General features: G+C 39.6%; 1 protein-coding gene across 2 annotated transcripts in view; it reads right to left on the reverse strand.

Moving 5' to 3' along the window:
- Positions 1-1068: 1068 nt before the first annotated feature.
- Positions 1069-19615, reverse strand: part of PAPSS1 (3'-phosphoadenosine 5'-phosphosulfate synthase 1) — an 80193-nt gene continuing 61646 nt past the window's right edge. For both annotated transcript variants that reach the window (XM_084626816.1, XM_084626817.1), the window contains exons 11-12: positions 10321-10550; positions 1069-1760 (exon numbers count right to left, since the gene is read on the reverse strand). In XM_084626816.1, the coding sequence (XP_084482942.1) occupies positions 1622-1760; positions 10321-10550 (369 nt within the window). In that variant the 3' untranslated portion in view covers positions 1069-1621. The remainder of the gene's footprint in view (positions 1761-10320; positions 10551-19615) is intronic.

The following is a 19615-nucleotide window of genomic DNA, read 5'->3' on the forward strand; positions in this document are numbered from 1 at the left end:
TTGATAACATAAATCTGTCACAGTTTTGGTGAAAATGCGGGGGGTGGGGGAAGGGGGGAAAGAGCGACCGGCCCTGCAGAGTGCACCAACTGGTCTTCCCTTGGTATTTCATGTTTGCTCTGACCAGCACGGTTGGTATTTCATGTTGAGGATTTTATGATTAAAGGTGTGCCCCACCCTCAGCCGTAGCATGACTGAGCAGAAGAGAATTTAGAGTTTTTCGCTCTGCCCTGCGGGGGGGGGGGGGGGGGGTTGGGTTGGTATTTGGTGTATGAACCCTTTGCGGTAGAGGCCGAGTAATACAGAGGGAGGCTTAGCGTCCCTCCCTCTGGCCCACACTCACCGTTATTTTATCAATAAAGCTTTAAAACTTAGTCACTTTGTGTGATCTTTCATCTCCCCCTCCTAAAGATCCTGCAGCAGAAAGTAAGTGTTTGTATTTCACTCTTCTGAGAATTTGCTTTTTGTAATTTTTGCAATAAATATTGTTTTGGATGCTGAATTTAACTAGTTAAATATTTTTTCTGGACCTCTGAAATGTGTGGGGCTTCATCGTTTACGCAAACTGGGAAGTTCTAGAAAAAAGGCTAGATTTTACTTCGCATCAAAAACTCTTGAAAAGATGGAAATAGGGAGTTCATATGTTGGGCTAAATTCTCTCATGAGACATGTATTTATATTGCAATAGTAGCCAAGACTTGAAGATTTTTTTGGTGAGAATGAACTCTCTGCCTAAGAACATACACAGAAATATAAGTAACTAGAAAAATGGATGCAGGATTTCTGACATTTTTTTTAAAAAAAGTATTAAGGTCATGAGACAATAAGTGGCACCAAATATTGAGAAGACTTAAAATCCAACTAGATAAAATATTCCCACTAAGTACATATTACACCATTGGCAACAAGCAAATAAAAGAAATTCAACCACCACCCTAAACCTCTGGGATAAGCATTACATATAATTAATAGTAAAGCCTATATTTTTCTCTGTTCATGAGTTATGCATTTCTCTCACTTTGCTGCTCCAGTGCAGAAGTACAAAATAAAATAATAAACTCCGAAATGTAATACAGAAAGCAAAAAAGTTTAATTGAGCTTCATAAAGAAGTTTTCTCTGAGATTACATATAACAAGAACTTAAAGTTACAATGCTTCTGTGATCACTTGTTGACAGAAAAAGTATTGAGTACAGTTTTAAAATATTTCATTTACTTCCATAGTTCTAATCATTACATTTATCCTGCAAACCATGGAATTAAAAACTACCAGACTGCTTAAATAGTGTATGAAAAAAATTTGCATCGATGTAACAGCTGCAGAGTTCATAGGACAGAGGCATAAAAATAATATTAAAAAAGACAAGAGTTAAAAATCCTACTGCAAGAGTATAGACTGTAATAAAAGAGAAGACATTAAAACCAGCAGTTTGTTAGGTGCCAATACATAATAGAACCCATAAGACAAGCAACGAATGATGCTAAGTTCGAGAGAAAGAGTCTGTTTCCAGGGAAGAACTTCCTGACAGACACCACAACAAAGCAGCATGAATGGTGACTGTGTGGTCCCCTTCTTGGTAATAAATCAAGCGTCAAAGATTGATCTGCAGTTAATAAGAGGCCTAAGCCTTCTCCAAGGATTTGTAGTACTCTGTCAGCACAGTCCAGGCTTTGGGAGCCATGAAACCTTCAGGAGGGTTTTGTCCTTCCCGAGCCAACTTGCGCATGCGGGTTCCTGATATAAACTCAAAGTCTTCATGGCTAAAAAAGTAAATAAAAAGAGAATGTAAATTGAAAAGATGGAAGTTATAGCTGAGACTGATCTTACCTCCTCCTTTTTTTTGACAATGACTTTATACTACTTTGAGAACACAACTGTGGTTTCAGACATGTTGCTAATGAAGAGTACCAGAAAATCCTGAAAGTATATACACCCTATAGAATATATATATATATATATATATATATATATATATATATATATATATATTCTTAAGATAAATTAGGGGTATGTGTGTATGTCCGCACATGCTCAAGATAGTTTCATCCTGGTCCACTGCCTATCTTCCTACAGCTATAATTCCTAAAGATAAAATTCAGGAGGAGAGATGGAAAATTGAGGGCAATCAGGATTATCTATCATCAGCTACTCAAGTTCAACATCCAACACAGTTGAAAACAAAGACATAATGTAAGAAAATCCACCAAGTGTTCCTAAGCAAAAGTGATTTATTGTTAAATTAAATATAGCAATTTTACTTACTTCATTTGTTCAACTTGCAACATGTATTTGTTACTCATTCTTCCCTAGTCTGTTTGAAATAAAAGCCAAATACTGACCTCACATGCACATGGTTCAGACTGAAACAAATGAGAACCAAGTGTGTGCATCAGAGGGCAGAGTTTAACTTTAAGTGCTAAACCATGCTCAGTATGAGCTGGAGGTTAGCAAGCTATAGAAAGAAAAGGAGGACTTGTGGCACCTTAGAGACTAACAAATTTATCTGAGCATGAGTACTCAAGTCCTCCTTTTCTTTTTGTGGATACAGACTAACACGGCTGCAACTCTGGAAAGTACAGAAAGCATTCCACAGTCCCCTTTCACAATGCATACCATACAAGCGGTTAGCAACACAGCTTTTTGATTTGAATTGTAGTCCGGTGCAGGACAGTAAAGCCTAGAATGAGCTTCCTGCTCTCAGTAGTGTGGATGCCCAGATTGTGGAAACAAAGGAGAAATATATATAAACGTACTTCAACTACACAGAATATATAACACCCATCAGATAAGAAACCTTAACTGAACTATTTTTTTAAAGGGAGGGTACTGGAATGGAGAAGAGCTGTGCTCTGAATTGGACTGAAAAATAGGGAACATTCATCAAGTTTCTTCCCCAGCATAGATAGGACTCTGGTGTCTATCAACCTCTCAATAACTGTGTTGGAAAGAGTTTTGTCCTATCTACACAAGCAGCTGTTTTCTCCAATAGTTTGTTGGAGGTGGCACCCAGATTAATTTCCTAGTGTGAATAAGATAGTACAGAGTTTACAGATTAAGATAGCTGTAAGAATGGACTCCCCACATTCTACTCTGTGGGGTGTTAATTCTGAAGCTCGCATACAATTTGTGTGTCAACACTTAGCTGTTTATAGGCAGGGAATGGGGTGGGAATTTGAACAGAGGCTCAGGTTCCCAGAAGTGATCAGAAGAGGGTACCAGCCTTTGGATTTAAAGAGACTCAGATATGCTATTTAAGTGCATCTCCATCAATGCATGGTCTATTTGACCTCTCCCTGGCCCTGTTTGTATAACAGCATCCCTAAGGAGCAGCCACATAGAGCACAGACCTGAAGATTTCAAGCAAGATATGTCAGATGGCTAAGAAACTCCAATTAGAGAATTATGGGGAATATTATAAAGAAGTCTAGGGGTCCATTGCTGCATTAAAAAGTTCTAATTTTTTTAAGAAACTGGAAGAACTTTTACTATCTAAAAAAGATTTACACAAATCTTCATAAAATTAAATTTTGATTTGGTCGAGTTATTTCTCCTCTTCCTCACTTTTCTTTTTTCCTCCAGCAAACATTTTCTTTTATAATGCATGGCTTTCCTTAAATGCAGTGGGCCAGATTCTCAGCAGCTGGCATAAATAAGTTTAGCTAAACTGAAATGAAACTATTCCAATTTAAACCTGCTACTGATCTGGTCCAATAGTGTTTGCTTAGTCCTTGCATAGGCCTTGGTTTGAAGTTGTATGTGTTGCCAGAACGTTTTCCATTTTAAAACGGAAAATACTATAAAAGTAGCTTTAATTGTTCAACCACTCACGATTTGACATATTTATTAATGATAAAGATCATAATGCCATTGAGTATTAGCAATGGAGGATGTAACTAGCAAGAAAAGGAAGCCTTACCCAATACCATTACTGAAACTATGATTCAATAGGACCCAGCATTCTTTTGAAAAAACACATATTGGTAAACGTAGTTTGCTTCCAGTTGAAAAGGTGCTACTTGAGAAAAATAAATATCTTAAACAACGCAGATCAAGGAGGACTGCTAAGGAGGACTCCTGAATGCGTTAGGAATTCTTGTGCTCATTACTCGGTGGAATGGGAAGCTGGGCAGGAATAAAATGGGGCGACGAAAGGGACAGAAAGACACCTTTACCATAAGAGTAACGTTGATGTTGGGTAGACATTTCAAGGGCACATAAGTCTCATTTCCAAAAAAGACTTAGGCACTTAGAAACTTAAAGCTCAGTTAAATTAAGGGAATTCAGACTCCTAAGTACTTAAATCACTTTTTAAAATAGGACTTAGGCACTCTGAAAATTATTTCTATGGGATGGAATTAGTTTCGGCTGAGCCAAATTATATTACTGTATATGCTTCCACAAGTTATTTAAAATTATTTTCCTGCCAGTTGTGTTTCAGACTGTAGCACTGATGTGATGGAGTACCTTTCACAAGAATAAAGGTTACTCACAGCCTTTTAGAAGTGGCCAACAACAAAAAAAGAAAGAGTGTGTCCTTAGTTTATTTCCCCCTTAGCCTGGTAACATTTAAATTATTTTGTTTTGGGGAGCAGCTATATGGATTGGTTGGTACAGCAGGGAATTTCATGAAGGATCTGCACAAGGATTAACAACTCCACTTAAATTTTACAATTTGTGGAGCAACAGCAATTAAACACACATTCCAAAAAGACAGGAATAAATTAGCTGTGAAAACTGTCAACGTGGCGTGGGAAACAGAAAACTTGATCTTCAAAATATGCACCAGTGAGATGATGAAAGTTTCTCCAAAGCATACTGTATTGCAGCTCTGTTATACTGAAGCTGTAAAATCACTCCATGAGAGTGCTATGAAATATGTTTTGTGAGTGGGCATTGAAGTTTAGGTTAGATTGCTCTATTAAACCCATAGCAGGGGTGGGGACGAGGGAGGGAGAAGAAAGAGCTCCATAGTATTCCTCATGCCTCCTCTGTAGCTGAAAGGGCATTTGAAGGTCAATAATGCTGCAGATTTATAGCCTGGTGTAAGCCTGAGACCCAAAAACAAGTACAGTCTGTTGCAGCTCAGTTCTAAAGAGCTAGGCAGTTGAATAAGGGGGAAATGGCAATAAGTCAATTAAAAAGACAAGATGGATAGAGAGAGAAAGAGCATTTTACATGTGGAAACCTATATTCTATTAGGATGCAAACAGAACAATTTGGTGCTGTCCACTTGGTCTTCACATTACTCACGTTGTATATCAGTAACACAACTGGACTATACCACTAATCACGATATAAAAATCAAACAAAGTATGTGATAATTGACAAACCAGACAAAACAGATTAACAGTTCATTATTTTCTTTCATTTTTCAAGACCAGAGTTCTTATCACTCCAGTAAAATGGGCTTCTCTCTCTCTTTAAAGATTACAAGTTTAACCATTCAATATTTTTTGAATTATAGTGGTACCAAGAGGCCCCAGCAGAAACCAGGGTCAACATCATGCCCTGCTATGATCTTTACATACAAAAAATAGGAAGACAGTCACTAACCCAAATAGCTTACAGTCCACAGAGGGAAGACAAAGGGTAAGAGGAAGGAAATATTACCTCTGTTTTGAGATGGGGAATTGAGGCATGGAAATTAAGGGACTTGGCCACGGTCACATAGGAAGTCTGTGGCACAGGCAGGAACTGAACCCAACTCTCCTGAGTCTCAGTCTCTGTCTGGTGCCTTAACCTCCAGGAAAGTGTCTGCTCATGGCAGAATGATAGCAGGCTACTGAGAAAAGTGCAATGTTTAGTTTAAACAAATTGAAGTTTCCCCCCACACTTTTAAAGTAAGTGTTTAACATTTTAAGTTTCCTATTTTCCACTGGCAACACCAAAACCCATTATCAGGGCCAACAGAAGGAGCTAAAGAAGCATCACTCCTTGCATATGTAGATAGATTAGCTTCAAGCACATTTTAGAGGGAGGACAAACAGCCTGCTCTGGTAGCTGTATTTATGGGCTTCCTTTAGCTAAGAGGATCTCACAGCGTTCTCCGTCAAGACAGAATTATTAATTTTTCCAAAGATTGCTGTGGTTTCTTTCGATTATTAAACAAATTTCCTTTCTTAATAGAGTTTCTTCTCAGCAGCAGTCTGTGGCTGAATTTTACAGGAAAGTCTTCTTGCAAAGACTTGGGAATCTGTCCTCTCCCAAACAATTACTGTTATTTAGCTGCCAACTCCAGCCTTGCAAAGTTACACCTGACTGAAGTAACTAACTGTGTAACAGCTGCCTTTTCATGGTTATCATAGTATATTTTTGGCTAGCAAGCAAATTTTGCACCCACCTAGTGCACTGAATGATTACAATTCATTTGGAAGTTTTCTCCAAACCTCTTGCTTGTATTAATGTTAACTGATTCAGTTATCAATGGGTAAGTATGATCAAATTTTACATTAAAAGTTAGGGTTAGCACAGGACCATAGTACTGTACCATCTTGGTTTCTGCATGTAATAGTTCAGTGAAGTAGAATGTAGTCTTGTGAGGAAATTCTACAAAAGTTCAGCTTTGAGCAAAAATGCTCAAGTTTTCCTGCGGAAATGTAGGTGAGATCAGCTATCCAGCAATACAAAGAAATGGTAACACAGCACGCTAGACAATTCTGCTTTGATCATTTGACAAAAGGAAAAGCACAGAACACATTTAAGTCTGTTTTCCCTTCGCAATGCCAAGTTCTCTGAGTCCCAGGTGGTTGGCTTGCATTCCCTTTGTAAAAGGATTTAAAATTCTGCTTCCTAAGCACCTCTTTTTCTGAGAGTGCTTCACCCTACAAACTTTCTCCATCACATGAAATGGGAGTTCTGCTGTCACATTTCAGTTTTGCTGTCTGTTGCTGGTTCCCTTCCACTACAACTAAAGAAAACATTTCTCAGTTGCTTAATTCTCTAGTTCCTAGCCCCAACATTTACATTACCCTTTCCATGAACACTCCTCTTGACTTGCCCAATGTTTGGTTGGATAAGATGCTCAATATTAACTGCTACTGTATCTATTGCAAGGACCCTTAAATAGCAGGTTAATCTAATGGCCATGCCTGCATATTCATTCAATGCACTAGCAGTGACAGTACCTTATCAGTATAATATATGGATAGTCTCCCCAGGCACTATCCCATGTTACAAGTGGGTAGACTCAATGGATTTAACTTTCTTGCCATTGCTAACATTGCTGATTTAGGACTACATAGAACATGATATCACGATACAGGGACATCTTCAAGTAACCATATATTCATTCTTGTTAAACCCTGGATTTGTGCTGGAAATGGCCCACCTTGATTATCATACACATTGTAAGGAGAGTGGTCACTTTAGATGAGCTATTACCAGCAGGAGAGTGGGTTTGTGTGTGTGTGTTGGGGGGGGGGGTGAGAAAACCTGGATTTGGGCTGGAAATTATCTTGATTATCATTCACATTGTAAGGAGAGTGACCACTTTAGATAAGCTATTGCCAGCAGGAGAGTGGGGTGGGGGGGAGGTATTTTTTCATGCTTTGTGTGCATAAAAGATCTTCTACACTTTCCACAGTATGCATCCGATGAAGTGAGCTGTAGCTCACGAAAGCTTATGCTCAAATAAATTGGTTAGTCTCTAAGGTGCCACAAGTACTCCTTTTCTTTTTGCGAATACAGACTAACACGGCTGTTACTCTGAAATATATTCATGTCATTAGTTTGACTTTACTATAAAGCTTGTAGTTTATTTTATATAAATACAGAAATATTTAGGTGCTGTTAGTAACTTTTCAATATTAAGTAGTTCTACTGCTCTCAGTTATTATAAACAGCACCAGTCCAAACTATGCACATAATCCCTGTCTCTAATCACAGGTTAGCATTTAAAATTAAGCCTTTTTTAAAAATAAACGGTGGTAAAAATTTACAAGAGGGATTAAGTCCCACCAGTTCAAAAATTGCTTAGACACTTAGGCGTCTAAGTGAAGAACCACTTACTACAGTGACAGAAGGGGTTCTTTCATCTACCTCTCTGAGAGTCAGTAGTGAGGTCGATGGAAGCATTCTTCCATCAACCTAAAATTGTCTACACTGGGGCTTAGACTGGCTTAATTACATCACACAGGGCATGACATTTTTCCCAGCACTGAGCCATGTAAATAAGCATGCCTAACTCTGCAGCATAGACCAGCCCTTAGTCTCACTGAAAGTCAGTGGGACTTGGGCGCCTTAGCACCTACAGCACTTTTGAAAATTACTCCACCTCAGTAGACACCCAAAACTACGTAACCATCCCAAATTGTTAATTAAGCATCATACAGGGCCCAGGTACAACATGGTTATACGGGCTGTCCAAATGCCTGCATAATTTCCCTCTGTAAATTTGCCATCTAATCCTTGTCGGCATTGCACAAGTACTCTCCCTGCTGCGAGGCTGAACATAACAGGTCTGTCTACCTTTTCCTCATCCCCACCCATAAGTTCAGCCAGCTAGCATGAAGGGGATGGGAACACCTGCTCAACTCTACAAGAGTGAAAGCCATGGTCCTATGGAGTTATTTAGCTCCAGAAAAAACACAGCTTCGGTCACTTTCAGTTTTGCAGAGTTTAGGAGTTCTTCAGAATATCATCTTAAATCCTCCCTACTTCCATCTGGCCTCACTCCTCCAGTAAAAAAACCATTTAACCTCTCTCGTCTTACCAGCTGCCTGGGCTTGCAAGCACTAGCCTCAAACAAATGGTAGGAGGGAAAAAGAGTACTGGCCTTTTTATACGGCCCTCATCACCATGGGATCTGGGTGCCTCAAATCACCGATCGATTTTATCTTCACAGTATACCCCTGGATGGTAGGGAAGTATTATTCCCATTTTACAGAAGGGGAGCTGAGGCATGAGGTAGATTGAGTGACTTGCCCAAGGTCACACAGGAAATTCGTGGCTGAGCTGGTAACTGAACTCAGGTTCCTGAGTCCCAGTCCACTGCCCTGTTCCCTAGACCACCCTTCCTACCCTATAGAAAAATCCCAAGGGAGGGATCCTGCAACTTCAGCAATAGGCGCATAGTGGTCACATGCGCAGGCCCTACAGCACAGCCACATTTTTTCTATTGCCTGAACTGGACGGCAACAAGAGTTAGGGGTGGCTGTATGTGTACACAGAAAAAAGTTAGACCTGCTCATAGATCAGGTCAGTATCCAGAAGGGACAGGAAGCTCTCACAGAGGCCCGCCACTGGGGGAAAAGCAGCAGTGCCACACAACACCCCTCAGCAGGCCATGTGATACAGGCAGCTTGCTTGCCCTGATAAACCACATAGCACGTAGATGTAGGCCAGGGCTAGCCAGCCTGAGGAGGAGCCAGAATTGACCAATGTACATTGCCAAAGAGCCACAGTAATATGCCAGCAGCCCCCCCCCCCCCCCCCGCATCAGTTCCTCTCCCAGCGCCTCCCTCTCCCTCCCCCTGATCAGCAAGGGAGTGGCAAACTCAGGGGAGGGGATGGGAAGGGGTGGAGTGGGGGCAGGGCCTGAGGCAGAGCCAGGGGTTGAGCAGTGAGCACCCCCTGGCTCATTGGAAGTTGGAGCCTGTAGCTCCAGCCCCGGAGTCGGTGCCTAGACAAGGAGCCGCACATTAACCTCTGAAGAGCCGCATGTGGCTCCGGAGCCTCAGGGTGGCCAACCCAATGTATGCTATAGACATAACGTACCTAATTTATGCTCTCTTTTTGGAAAGACATCTACCCTTACAGCTTGTCAGCGATATCAACTAGTATAAAATGAAAGCAGTTGTGTTTTAAACTCCTGAAGAAAGTGGTTTGAAATGAAATGGTAAATGATCTCCACCTACAGTGGCACTGCACTGGTAAGCACCACAGTAATATATATAGAAACTGTTTTGGGACACACAGAGTGAAGAACAACCTCAAAAGAGGTGGAGGTTAAAATAATTTCTTCTATACGAAGATAAAAAACAAGTTAAGAACTGGTTTCAGAGTAGCAGCCGTGTTAGTCTGTATTCGCAAAAAGAAAAGGAGGACTTGTGGCACCTTAGAAACTAACCAATTTATTTGAGCATGAGCTTTCGTGAGCTACAGCTCACTACATCGGATGCATCCGATGAAGTGAGCTGTAGCTCACGCTCAAATAAATTCGTTAGTCTCTAAGTTAAGAACTGTGAACTGAGACTAAGTGTTCCCAAACCAAACTGTCTGATCTCCGAGAAGCTTCTATTTAATCAAAAACTAGGTGATAAATTATGAAAGACTTAACAAAAATACAACCCAAACCTCACACATTACTCAGAAACAACTTACTGTTCAGAGTCATAATAATCCATGCCCTTCTTTTTCTTATTGTAAGCTGCAACTCTGAAGGGTACAATTTCCAATGTTTTGAGGCCTGGAGCCATAGTCAGCACTTTTGCACCATGGGTTGGTTCATAGAGATCTTTCCCAGTCTCAGGGTGTGGCATGCCTGCTGGATCCCGTCCCACGATGTAGAAATTAGCTCCTGCTACCATCCGTGACCTGCAATGCCACTGAACCTGGAACACAATTTGAGAAAAACAAACTAACAGGAGACAAAGAGAAGTTGTGGGAGGTAAGTGGGAGGACCAACAACGCTATTGCTACCGCTAAACTAACACTATTGCCTATAACGTAGAACTAGGCTCTGGTGTCTCATGTCCCAAGAAAATAAATAAAATGTGCATCAGTGTATATATTATTGTTATTCTACAGTAAAAATATAAAACAAGAGTTTTCTTGAAAGCAATATTACATACCAGTTTGTTAAGCAGTTCGCAAGCCATAAATCAGTGAGGGTTCAACAGAGCACTTGCTATTAGGTTCATGAAGACCTGACTGGTCACAGTGCTGGTTTTCCATTTCCAGCTGCTAAGTTTCATTAAAAGACAGTCAGGCTACAATGAATACTTTCCTCTTACTTTTCCATGTAACCAATTACTGTAGTTGCCCTAGGGATGTCATGTTAAGATGTAGGGAGAAGCTTCTGTAGGAGAGTAATAGGATGACACAACTTGGAAAGAATATGTTGACATGACGAATGAATGGAATGAATAATGAATAGAATGGTCAGCTGGGACCTCTAAATTTAAAGGAACTAAATAAAAAAAAAATCTATAAGGGCAAACGCTAAGTAATATAATTAGCCTATGCAACTCCCTTGTGTAGGATAGCGTGGAAGTAAATAGCTCAGTAGGATTTAAAACAGATTAGTTATTCACGTGGATAAGAGTATTGTAGTTGTATTAACAACAATGAAGTTAAAAGAGGTGTCCTGTTTCAGCCTTCTAAACACAAGCTTATGAGTTAGGGAAGAAAGTTTCCCCTAGAGGTGAAAAATTACAGTGTTAATGTAGATATATTTCAGAGATTTTTTGACACCTTCCTCTGAAACATGTGGTATTGCCCACTATAAAAAGACAAGAGACTACAACAAAGAGACCTAATGTGTAAATCACTATGTTTTTAATGTTTAACAGCAGTGTCAAAATTAACCTGCCTGTAGAGAGCAATGCAGAAATGCTGTTCGGATAAGCCTACAAAATCAAGAAATGTAACTGAACTAACATGCTGTGACGTTGCACTCTGTATGATTTTATAAAAATATGCTAATGAGTGTGAATATAATGTAACTGTAATATGCTTCATGCAAGAGGTCTCTTGTAAGGTATCATTACAAACCTTATAATCTACTGAGTGTGGTCATCCTATTTTGTATAAATGTATCACTCTTGCATCTGAAACTAGAAATATGAAATATAACTCTGAGGTCCTATTGTAGTTATGCAAAGTGTGGGCCATTAATGGTGGTCTGGAATCTTAATGGCTCCCATTAACCAGGACAATTACCTGTAGATGGCTCTTTTTTACTTGTAAGTCTTCCTGTATACCTGTGGGCTGGCAAGTGGGTAATGAAGTCTTGCAGTGACATGTGATCATGTCACCTGAACTGGAATCCATCTTTAACCTTGTCTTTTTCCATTGAGAAGGGGGGTGGGAACCCAGAGGGACAAAGGATTCCCGCCTTATGCAAAAGATATATAAGTGGGTGGAAGAGAACAAAGGAAGTGGCCATCATGAGAAATCCCCAGCTACCACCTGAGCTGGAACAATGGCTGTACCCAGGGAAAGGATTGTGCCCAGACTAGGAAGGTGTCCAGTCTGTGAAAGAAACTTATAGAAACATCTGTGAGGGTGAGATCTTATTTGTATTCAGTGTTATTACTGTACTAGGCTTAGACTTGTGTGTTTTATTTTATTTTGCTTGGTAATTCACTTTGTTCTGTCTGCTATTACTTGGAACCACTTGAATCCTACTTTCTGTATTTAATAAAATCACTTTTCACTTATTAATTAACCCAGAGTATGTATTAATACCTGGGGGGGAGGAGGGGGAACAGCTGTGCATCTCTCTCTGTCAGTGTTATAGAGGGTGAACAATTTATGAGTTTATCCTGTATAAGATTTAAACAGGGTAAAATAGATTTATTTGGGGTTTGGACCCCATTGTGAGTTGGGAATCTTAGTGTCAAAGACAGGAACATTTCTTAAACTGCTTTCAGTTAAGTCTGCAGCTTTGGGGTGCGTGGATCAGACCCTGGGTCTGTGTTGGAGCAGACTGGCATGTCTGGCTCAACAAGACAGGGTGCTGGAGTCCCAAACTGGCAGGGAAAGCAGGGGCAGAAGTAGTCTTGGCACATCAGTTGGCAGTTCCCAAGGGGGTTTCTGTGATCCAACCAGTCACACATGCCGTGTCAGAAGAGTGTCTCACACCCTCAAACAGTGGATGACCATAGGTAGGTAGCCTCTGATTGATAATACAGAAATGACTTCCACATCCTAATCTAAACAAACACACAAACACAAGTTTTTCCTCAAATATTTAAATATGTAAATATAAGCCTTCATCTAGACCTATCCTAAAATTAAAGTGGTTTTCTGCATCATTTTTATATGTATTGCCCATACAAGTGGTGCTTTATCTCCAGGCAATCCAATGACATCTAAGATTTCCTTGGGTCTTCTACATATTTAAGATACAGTAATTTTAGTATTGTGTTTGGAACACTGATCTGAGACATGAGGGAGCACATATCCTGGAGTATTCTTGAGGATACTAAAATAAACGATAGCAATAGTTTAGACCCAAGCACACACTATTTCTCCATTCCATAATATTACAATTTCTAGGCACAATCCTCAATACTCCCCCCAAAATTTAAAAGTTAATCTGATAGAGTAAAATGCACTTCCCTAAAAGATTATGCATTCTCTCACAACGTTGCTTTACAACAGCAAAATTTGGAAATGCATATTTAAAAGTGCACCTGTGTTCAAATAACTATGCTTCTTATTTGGTACTAAAAGACAGGGAGCGGGGAAATGATCCATAAGCTGAATATACAGTGTCCCAACAAAATGTTAAAAAGCAGGTAAGGTTGCTCAACTGCATATATCACCAATACAACAATTATTTTAAAAAAAAAAAAAAAAAAAAAAAAAGCCACCACAGGAAATCCCTAACTCAATGTTCACCCATCCACCATAGTTTTGCCATATGTATATTACCTCACCCAGACACGCCCACCATAATGCACATCTTTCCTCTTCATCTCTACATAAAATGTGCAACACTTATCTCCAACCATAAATGCCAATTATTGAAAAAACAGTTATGCATAAACCACCACATCACTTAAGTAACATGGACAGGCAATAGTTTCCCATATTAATACACTACAACCTATTGCTACATAAAAAACTCCCTTTATTAACAATCACCCAATACAACATACTGAAACATAAACCATTAATTAAAATCTACAGGATTCACACATTAGCCATCTACTTCAATAAATCAATTCAACACTCCAACCAGTAAGAAGGTGGCTATTTCTAACACAGTTGGAGTAAACGTTGCACTGTTTTGCATGGAAGTAGGGAACTCTTAGTGCACAGATGGCTCAAGCACTCTGCACCCCTGGCACTCTTGCTTGGTTCGCTGAGACAAAGCCGGAGTGGAGGTGGCTACGAGCACCTCTGATGAGATTCTGGGCCCCCTGCTCCCAACACCTCTGCATATCACTGCTAAATCCAAAGCTCCCCAAAGCTTCTCTCACTCAGAAATCAATCGGAGTTAGGTGCCTAACCCGCTCAGGTGTTTTTGAAAACTCACTAGGTGATAATCTACATCTCTCAGCACCTAAATACCTTTGAAAATTGGGTCCTTAGGCACTTTTGAAAATACCACCTGCAAATCCTAATAGACTCTATATTAATTCTGGGGGGAGGGAGGGCTGAGGTGGGGAAAAGGGTTGTTCATTTGTGTTTAACGTGGTTGGGAAGAAAAATACGCAACCTTTAATTTTTTTGCTATCCTTTTTGGGAACACTTAGTTTCTCTGAAAATGTTTTATTTTTCCTTTTTTTTTGGCCTACAGTATAATGACAGATTAATACAAAGGAAGTCTTTCCATCAGTGAAATGCGATCTGGCTCCACATTTCCATTTTAAAATTAAATACGTTCCTCCTCTAAAAGAAATGCAGACCAGTAATTCCCTGCCAAAAATCCCATCAGAGCAATAAAAAATTACATATATAAACATTTTAATTGCAAGCATTACTATAGGTTAATCAGTACTATGAAATAAATATTTACTCACTTTCAGCAGTTTTACTTTTGCCAAACTGAAGTCAAACTAAAAACAACTTTCCATCTGCATTTCCCTGGCCTTCCAAACTACACTGGGTGGCCATAGTAGATCAGGAGGCATCTGGCATCTTGAAGACAGTTTGATCAATTAGCAAGTTCTGCAAGATGGCAAGAGACTAAAGAGACTGTGGAAGGCAGAGTGCCAAAGGACTGCATATTCCCCACTGTCCTCTTCTTTTATCATAAGGCATTTTCACAGTAGAATAAGTAAGCAAATGTCAAGAATTGAGCAATTAAATAGAAAAATGTTAACTTCTGATTAATGACTTTTAGGTCATAATCAAAGTTATACTGGAATGAGCAATTTCTTACCGATAATTTTCTGTTAACAGCTTCTCTCCTCATGCATCACTACTGGGTTAATATCATTTACCTAAGAAATTTGGAGGCAATCCAGTGTTGCTGTAGGCTCCAGCACTAAGTCCCACCCTGCAGCTCAGGCCACCAGAAGAGTTCTTCCAAAACTGTAAAAATCCTCCAGCAATGGATTAGCATTAAAATAATAACTTGATTTATATATAACAACCTTAAATCAATTAAATGGTTTAGTCTTTTTAGGGAAAAAAAATTTCAATTTGTTACAAATTGCATTCTAGTCATTTACCAGACCACCAGGGTAGGTTGAATAAGGAGAGAATCTGCTAACAAAGAGAATTACCAGGTCACAAATTTCTCATTCTGTTGCACAGCTTTTCTCCTCTTTCATCACTAATGGGAAGTAGTGTACCACAGAACGAGGGAGTGAAAGGAAAAGAAGAGAGTTTTAACTACTGTAATAGAATAACAGGCAGAAACAGACATTCACCCCATATACAGCAAGAGATTTGTAATTTAAAGGAATTATTTGGGAACCAACCCAGTAGCACCTCCTACGAGTAGATACCTCCGCAGGGGAATGGAAACCTACTTTGCAAATCTTCCGCAGATGAAGCTTCCCGCAAGGCCACTAGAAACACTGTAGAGGGAGCTGTGAATCTTTCTTCATGAACAGTTTTTCAGATGCCTAGCATTCCAACTGGTGCAGGATTTTAACATCTTGTCTGCAGCAACTCTGAAGACCTAGGCCAGGGGTGGGCAAACTTTTTGGCCCAAGGGCCACATTGGGATGCGAAACTGTATGGAGGGCCAGGTAGGGAAGGCTGTGCTCCACAAACAGCCTGGCCCCAGCCCCCATCCAACCCCTCCCACTTCCCGTTCCCTGACTGCCCCCCTCAGAACCCGCGACCCATCCAACACCCCCTGCTCCTTGTTCCCTGACCACCACCTCCCAGGACCCTCCGCCCCTACTGAAGTGCTATTTTGTTATACCACTAGATGCAGAAGATCTGGTGGCCTGATCTGAAGGGCAAGGCTTAGTCCTGGAGACTCCACGAATAACAACGGATCACATCCAAAATTCCACAGGTAGCATTACCCATTAGTGATGAAGGAGGAGAGTAGCTCTGCAGCAGAAAGGAGATGAACTCTCAATTTTTCAGGGCTGAAGACAGATTAGGGATTAGGATGAGACTTTCATGGGGCCAGATTACCCCATATCAACCTATCAAGAAGTTGCTTGCAGCTTTCTAGTGCTATCCACTAATGGAGATAGGATACTGAACTAAACAGACCTTGGGTCTGATCCCGTACGGCTATTCCTGTGTAAAAAGCAGCTCTCACCAAGAACTACTTCAAGATATACAGCAGAGCCCAAACTGACAAACACAGGCAAGGGAATGAACAGTTTTTCCATTTGGCATGCAAGTGGCCTATACTAGAACTGGAAAAGATTCAGAAAAGGGCAACAAAAATTATTAGGGGTATGGAACAGCTTGCGTATGAGGAGATATTAATAAGACTGGGACTTTTCAGCTTGGAAAAGAGAGACGGTTAAGAGGGGATATGACTGAGGTCTATAAAATCATGACTAGTGTGGAGAAAATAAATAAGGAAGTGTTATTTACTCCTTCTCATAACACATCTAGAGGTCACCAAATAAAATTAAGAGGCAGCAGATTTAAAACAAACAAAAGGAAGTCTTTCTTCACACAACGCACAGTCAACCTGTGGAACTCTTTGCCAGAGGATGTTGTGAAGGCCAAGACTATAACAGGATTCAAAAAAGAACTAAATAAATTCATGGAGATTAGGTCCATCGATGGCTATTAGCCAAGATGGGAAGGGATGGTGTCCCCAACCTCGGTTTGCCAGAAGCTGGGAATAAGTGACAGGGAATGGATCACGTGATGATTACCTGTTCTGTTCATTCCTTCCAGGGCAGCTGGCACTGGCCACTGTCGGAAGACAGGATACTTGGCTAGATGGACCTTTGGTCTGACCCATTATGGCCTTTCTTATAAAGATCCAGAAGATGTAGGGACACCATGTTGGAAGTGTTCAGTACTCAAAACTGGGGCTATTTGTTCTACAAACTCAGCACCTATTCAGGTACCTCAATGAAGTGACAAGATTTTCAAGAGTGTTCAGTACCCAGCAGCTCCCATTAGTCTCAACAGATGCTGAGCACAAATGAAAAATCTGTCCACTTTGTTTAGGTGTTTAAACAGGAGCTATTGCATGCAGGGTTCTTTTGAAAATCTGTCCCTTACAGTCTTAGAAGATGGGTATTCCTTATGTCACATAGACAAAGGAACAGTATTTCTCGTGTATTTCCAAAGTCACTGCTATTTCTGTTAGCAATATATTCAGGCAGACTAGGTTGTCAACACAAAGATTCCGGAACTTAAAAGAATAGAACATTACTACAATTACTTCCCCTACATCAAGAAAAATAGTTTTAAGACTGCAAATCTCAACAGTCAGAAAATGTGAAAGTTACAGTTCCCACAGCAATTTTAAACACGGCCAAACTGCATCTGTGCACTATTTCTGATTACTTGTCAGACTGAAATATATCCTGAATGAAAAAGGTAGGAAATAACACTTATTAGAAACTTTACCTTTGCATTCCTGACTTTTTGTTAAAATTTCAAATCTTAAAGCAGCATTTAAATATTAAAACATATTTCAGGGTTTGTTTGTTTTTAATATGCACTTATATACACTCACACATTTTAAAAACTGAGACATGCCAACATTTTTTTCCTACATTACTTTTTGTAAAGTTCATAGTTACAAGCTTCACTCATTCCATCAGCTCAACTTTGCCATTTTTTCCCCCTCTTGCTAAGCTATTTATTGAAGGCAGAAATTTTTTTCTTTAAAAAGCAAATTCTGTGTAGACTATGCCACATTGAACAGAACTGACATTCTTCTACAGCCAAACACAGAGAACTGTTTTTAGAGAAGTGAGGAACTTGTTTAATGTCTGTCTGTAGATAATCCTCATTAAAATAATAGGTGGATAGAAAGATTGCAAGTAATACTCACTAGATTCCAAAGTGTAACATATCGTGTGATTCCATGTATGTTTTAGATATTTTCCTAATATTCAAAATAAGCCTAAGGGATTTAGGCATCCAAATCCCACTGAATTTCACTGCAAGTTGAGCACCTAATTCCCTCACCTTTGAAATCCCAATCTAAGAGTAAGAGTAATGTTAAGAGTAAAACCACTTGGAGTCTTTTTATGATGTAATCTCTGATAGGACAAAGTAACACCTTTCGATTCATTATCTTCGGCTCTTATGGAACTAGATTTTTTTGTAACCAAGCAGCAGTTCTGTGGCTTCTAGTATAACCAGTTATACAATTAGTTCTTAAGCAAATTTTCTTCTTTCATTGTTAGTTGTAATATTTTCAGTGTGTGGCTTAGCTGTACACTATATAGTAAGTAATTGACTGAAAATGATAGAGAAGTTCAGCGGATATCAATTTATCCCCTTAACAGGAAATATTCTCATGTTTGTCAACCTTCACACTTTTTGATGGGAACGGGGGGTGGGGGGGGGGAATTAAATACAGCTTAACAAGTACAGCACCTTGTGCATGTGCATGTTTTCATTCAGTGTACAATCCTGATGCCTTAAAATTCTACCTATCTTGAGGAAGAGTGGGTCTTTTATAGGAAATCAATAGAATTCACCCTGCAAGTTAGAAAATTCCCTGCAGGGCAGGTGACCTTTTAAGACTCCAAGGGTGTAGCCTACAGAATATTGCACTTGATAGTGTGAACACAAAATTTTTAAAACTATATTCTTATCCTCTCATAAAAATAACTATAAACTAACATACATAACATAAAATAGACACACTGAGTTAGACAGTAATTAAAATGTCTTAAAAGAAAAATACCAGGCAACCACTGAGAAAAAAAAGTGATACAGAAGATCAGAGTGAGACTGTTATGTTACTGTGACATTAGAAACATGCAACTTTAGAAATAAAAATTGCGTCAGCAAAAAGTTAGGTTTAAACAGACTTCTGCAGACACCTATAATCATCTTCCTATTCCAAACATTTACATGCAAAAATGTAAATTCGCATTTTTACAGTTTTAAGAGTCAAAGGCCTGCTTCTGCAGCTGCTTCATACACAGATCTCCTATTGAAAGATGAATATCCTGTGTGTTAGGTAACTATGCATGACACTGTATTCTGCATTGAATTATACTGCAAGTGTTAACATGGCAAGAAACACAGGATTTAACGTTTAAGAGGGGAGCTCATATAGTATCAAAGTACTGTGCAAATACTGGAACCAGGAACTAATTACAGAATTACCACTGTACAACTGGTATGAATTTTCACCTTGACCACAGCTAGACAGCACATGTACCGGATTCCACTGCTGATGAGAGCTATGGGTACAAACAAAGCATCTGAAGTCTATTTTACACATTTGCACCATGAACACACCATCACTTACACAAGCAACATGCAGATGGGCCACTATAGCTGTTGGGCTTTTCCTGATCTCTAAAGGAAAATTTTA

This window comes from Lepidochelys olivacea (assembly GCF_965140295.1).
Source record: "Lepidochelys olivacea isolate rLepOli2 genome assembly, chromosome: 4".
Lineage (NCBI taxonomy): Eukaryota > Metazoa > Chordata > Testudines > Cheloniidae > Lepidochelys > Lepidochelys olivacea.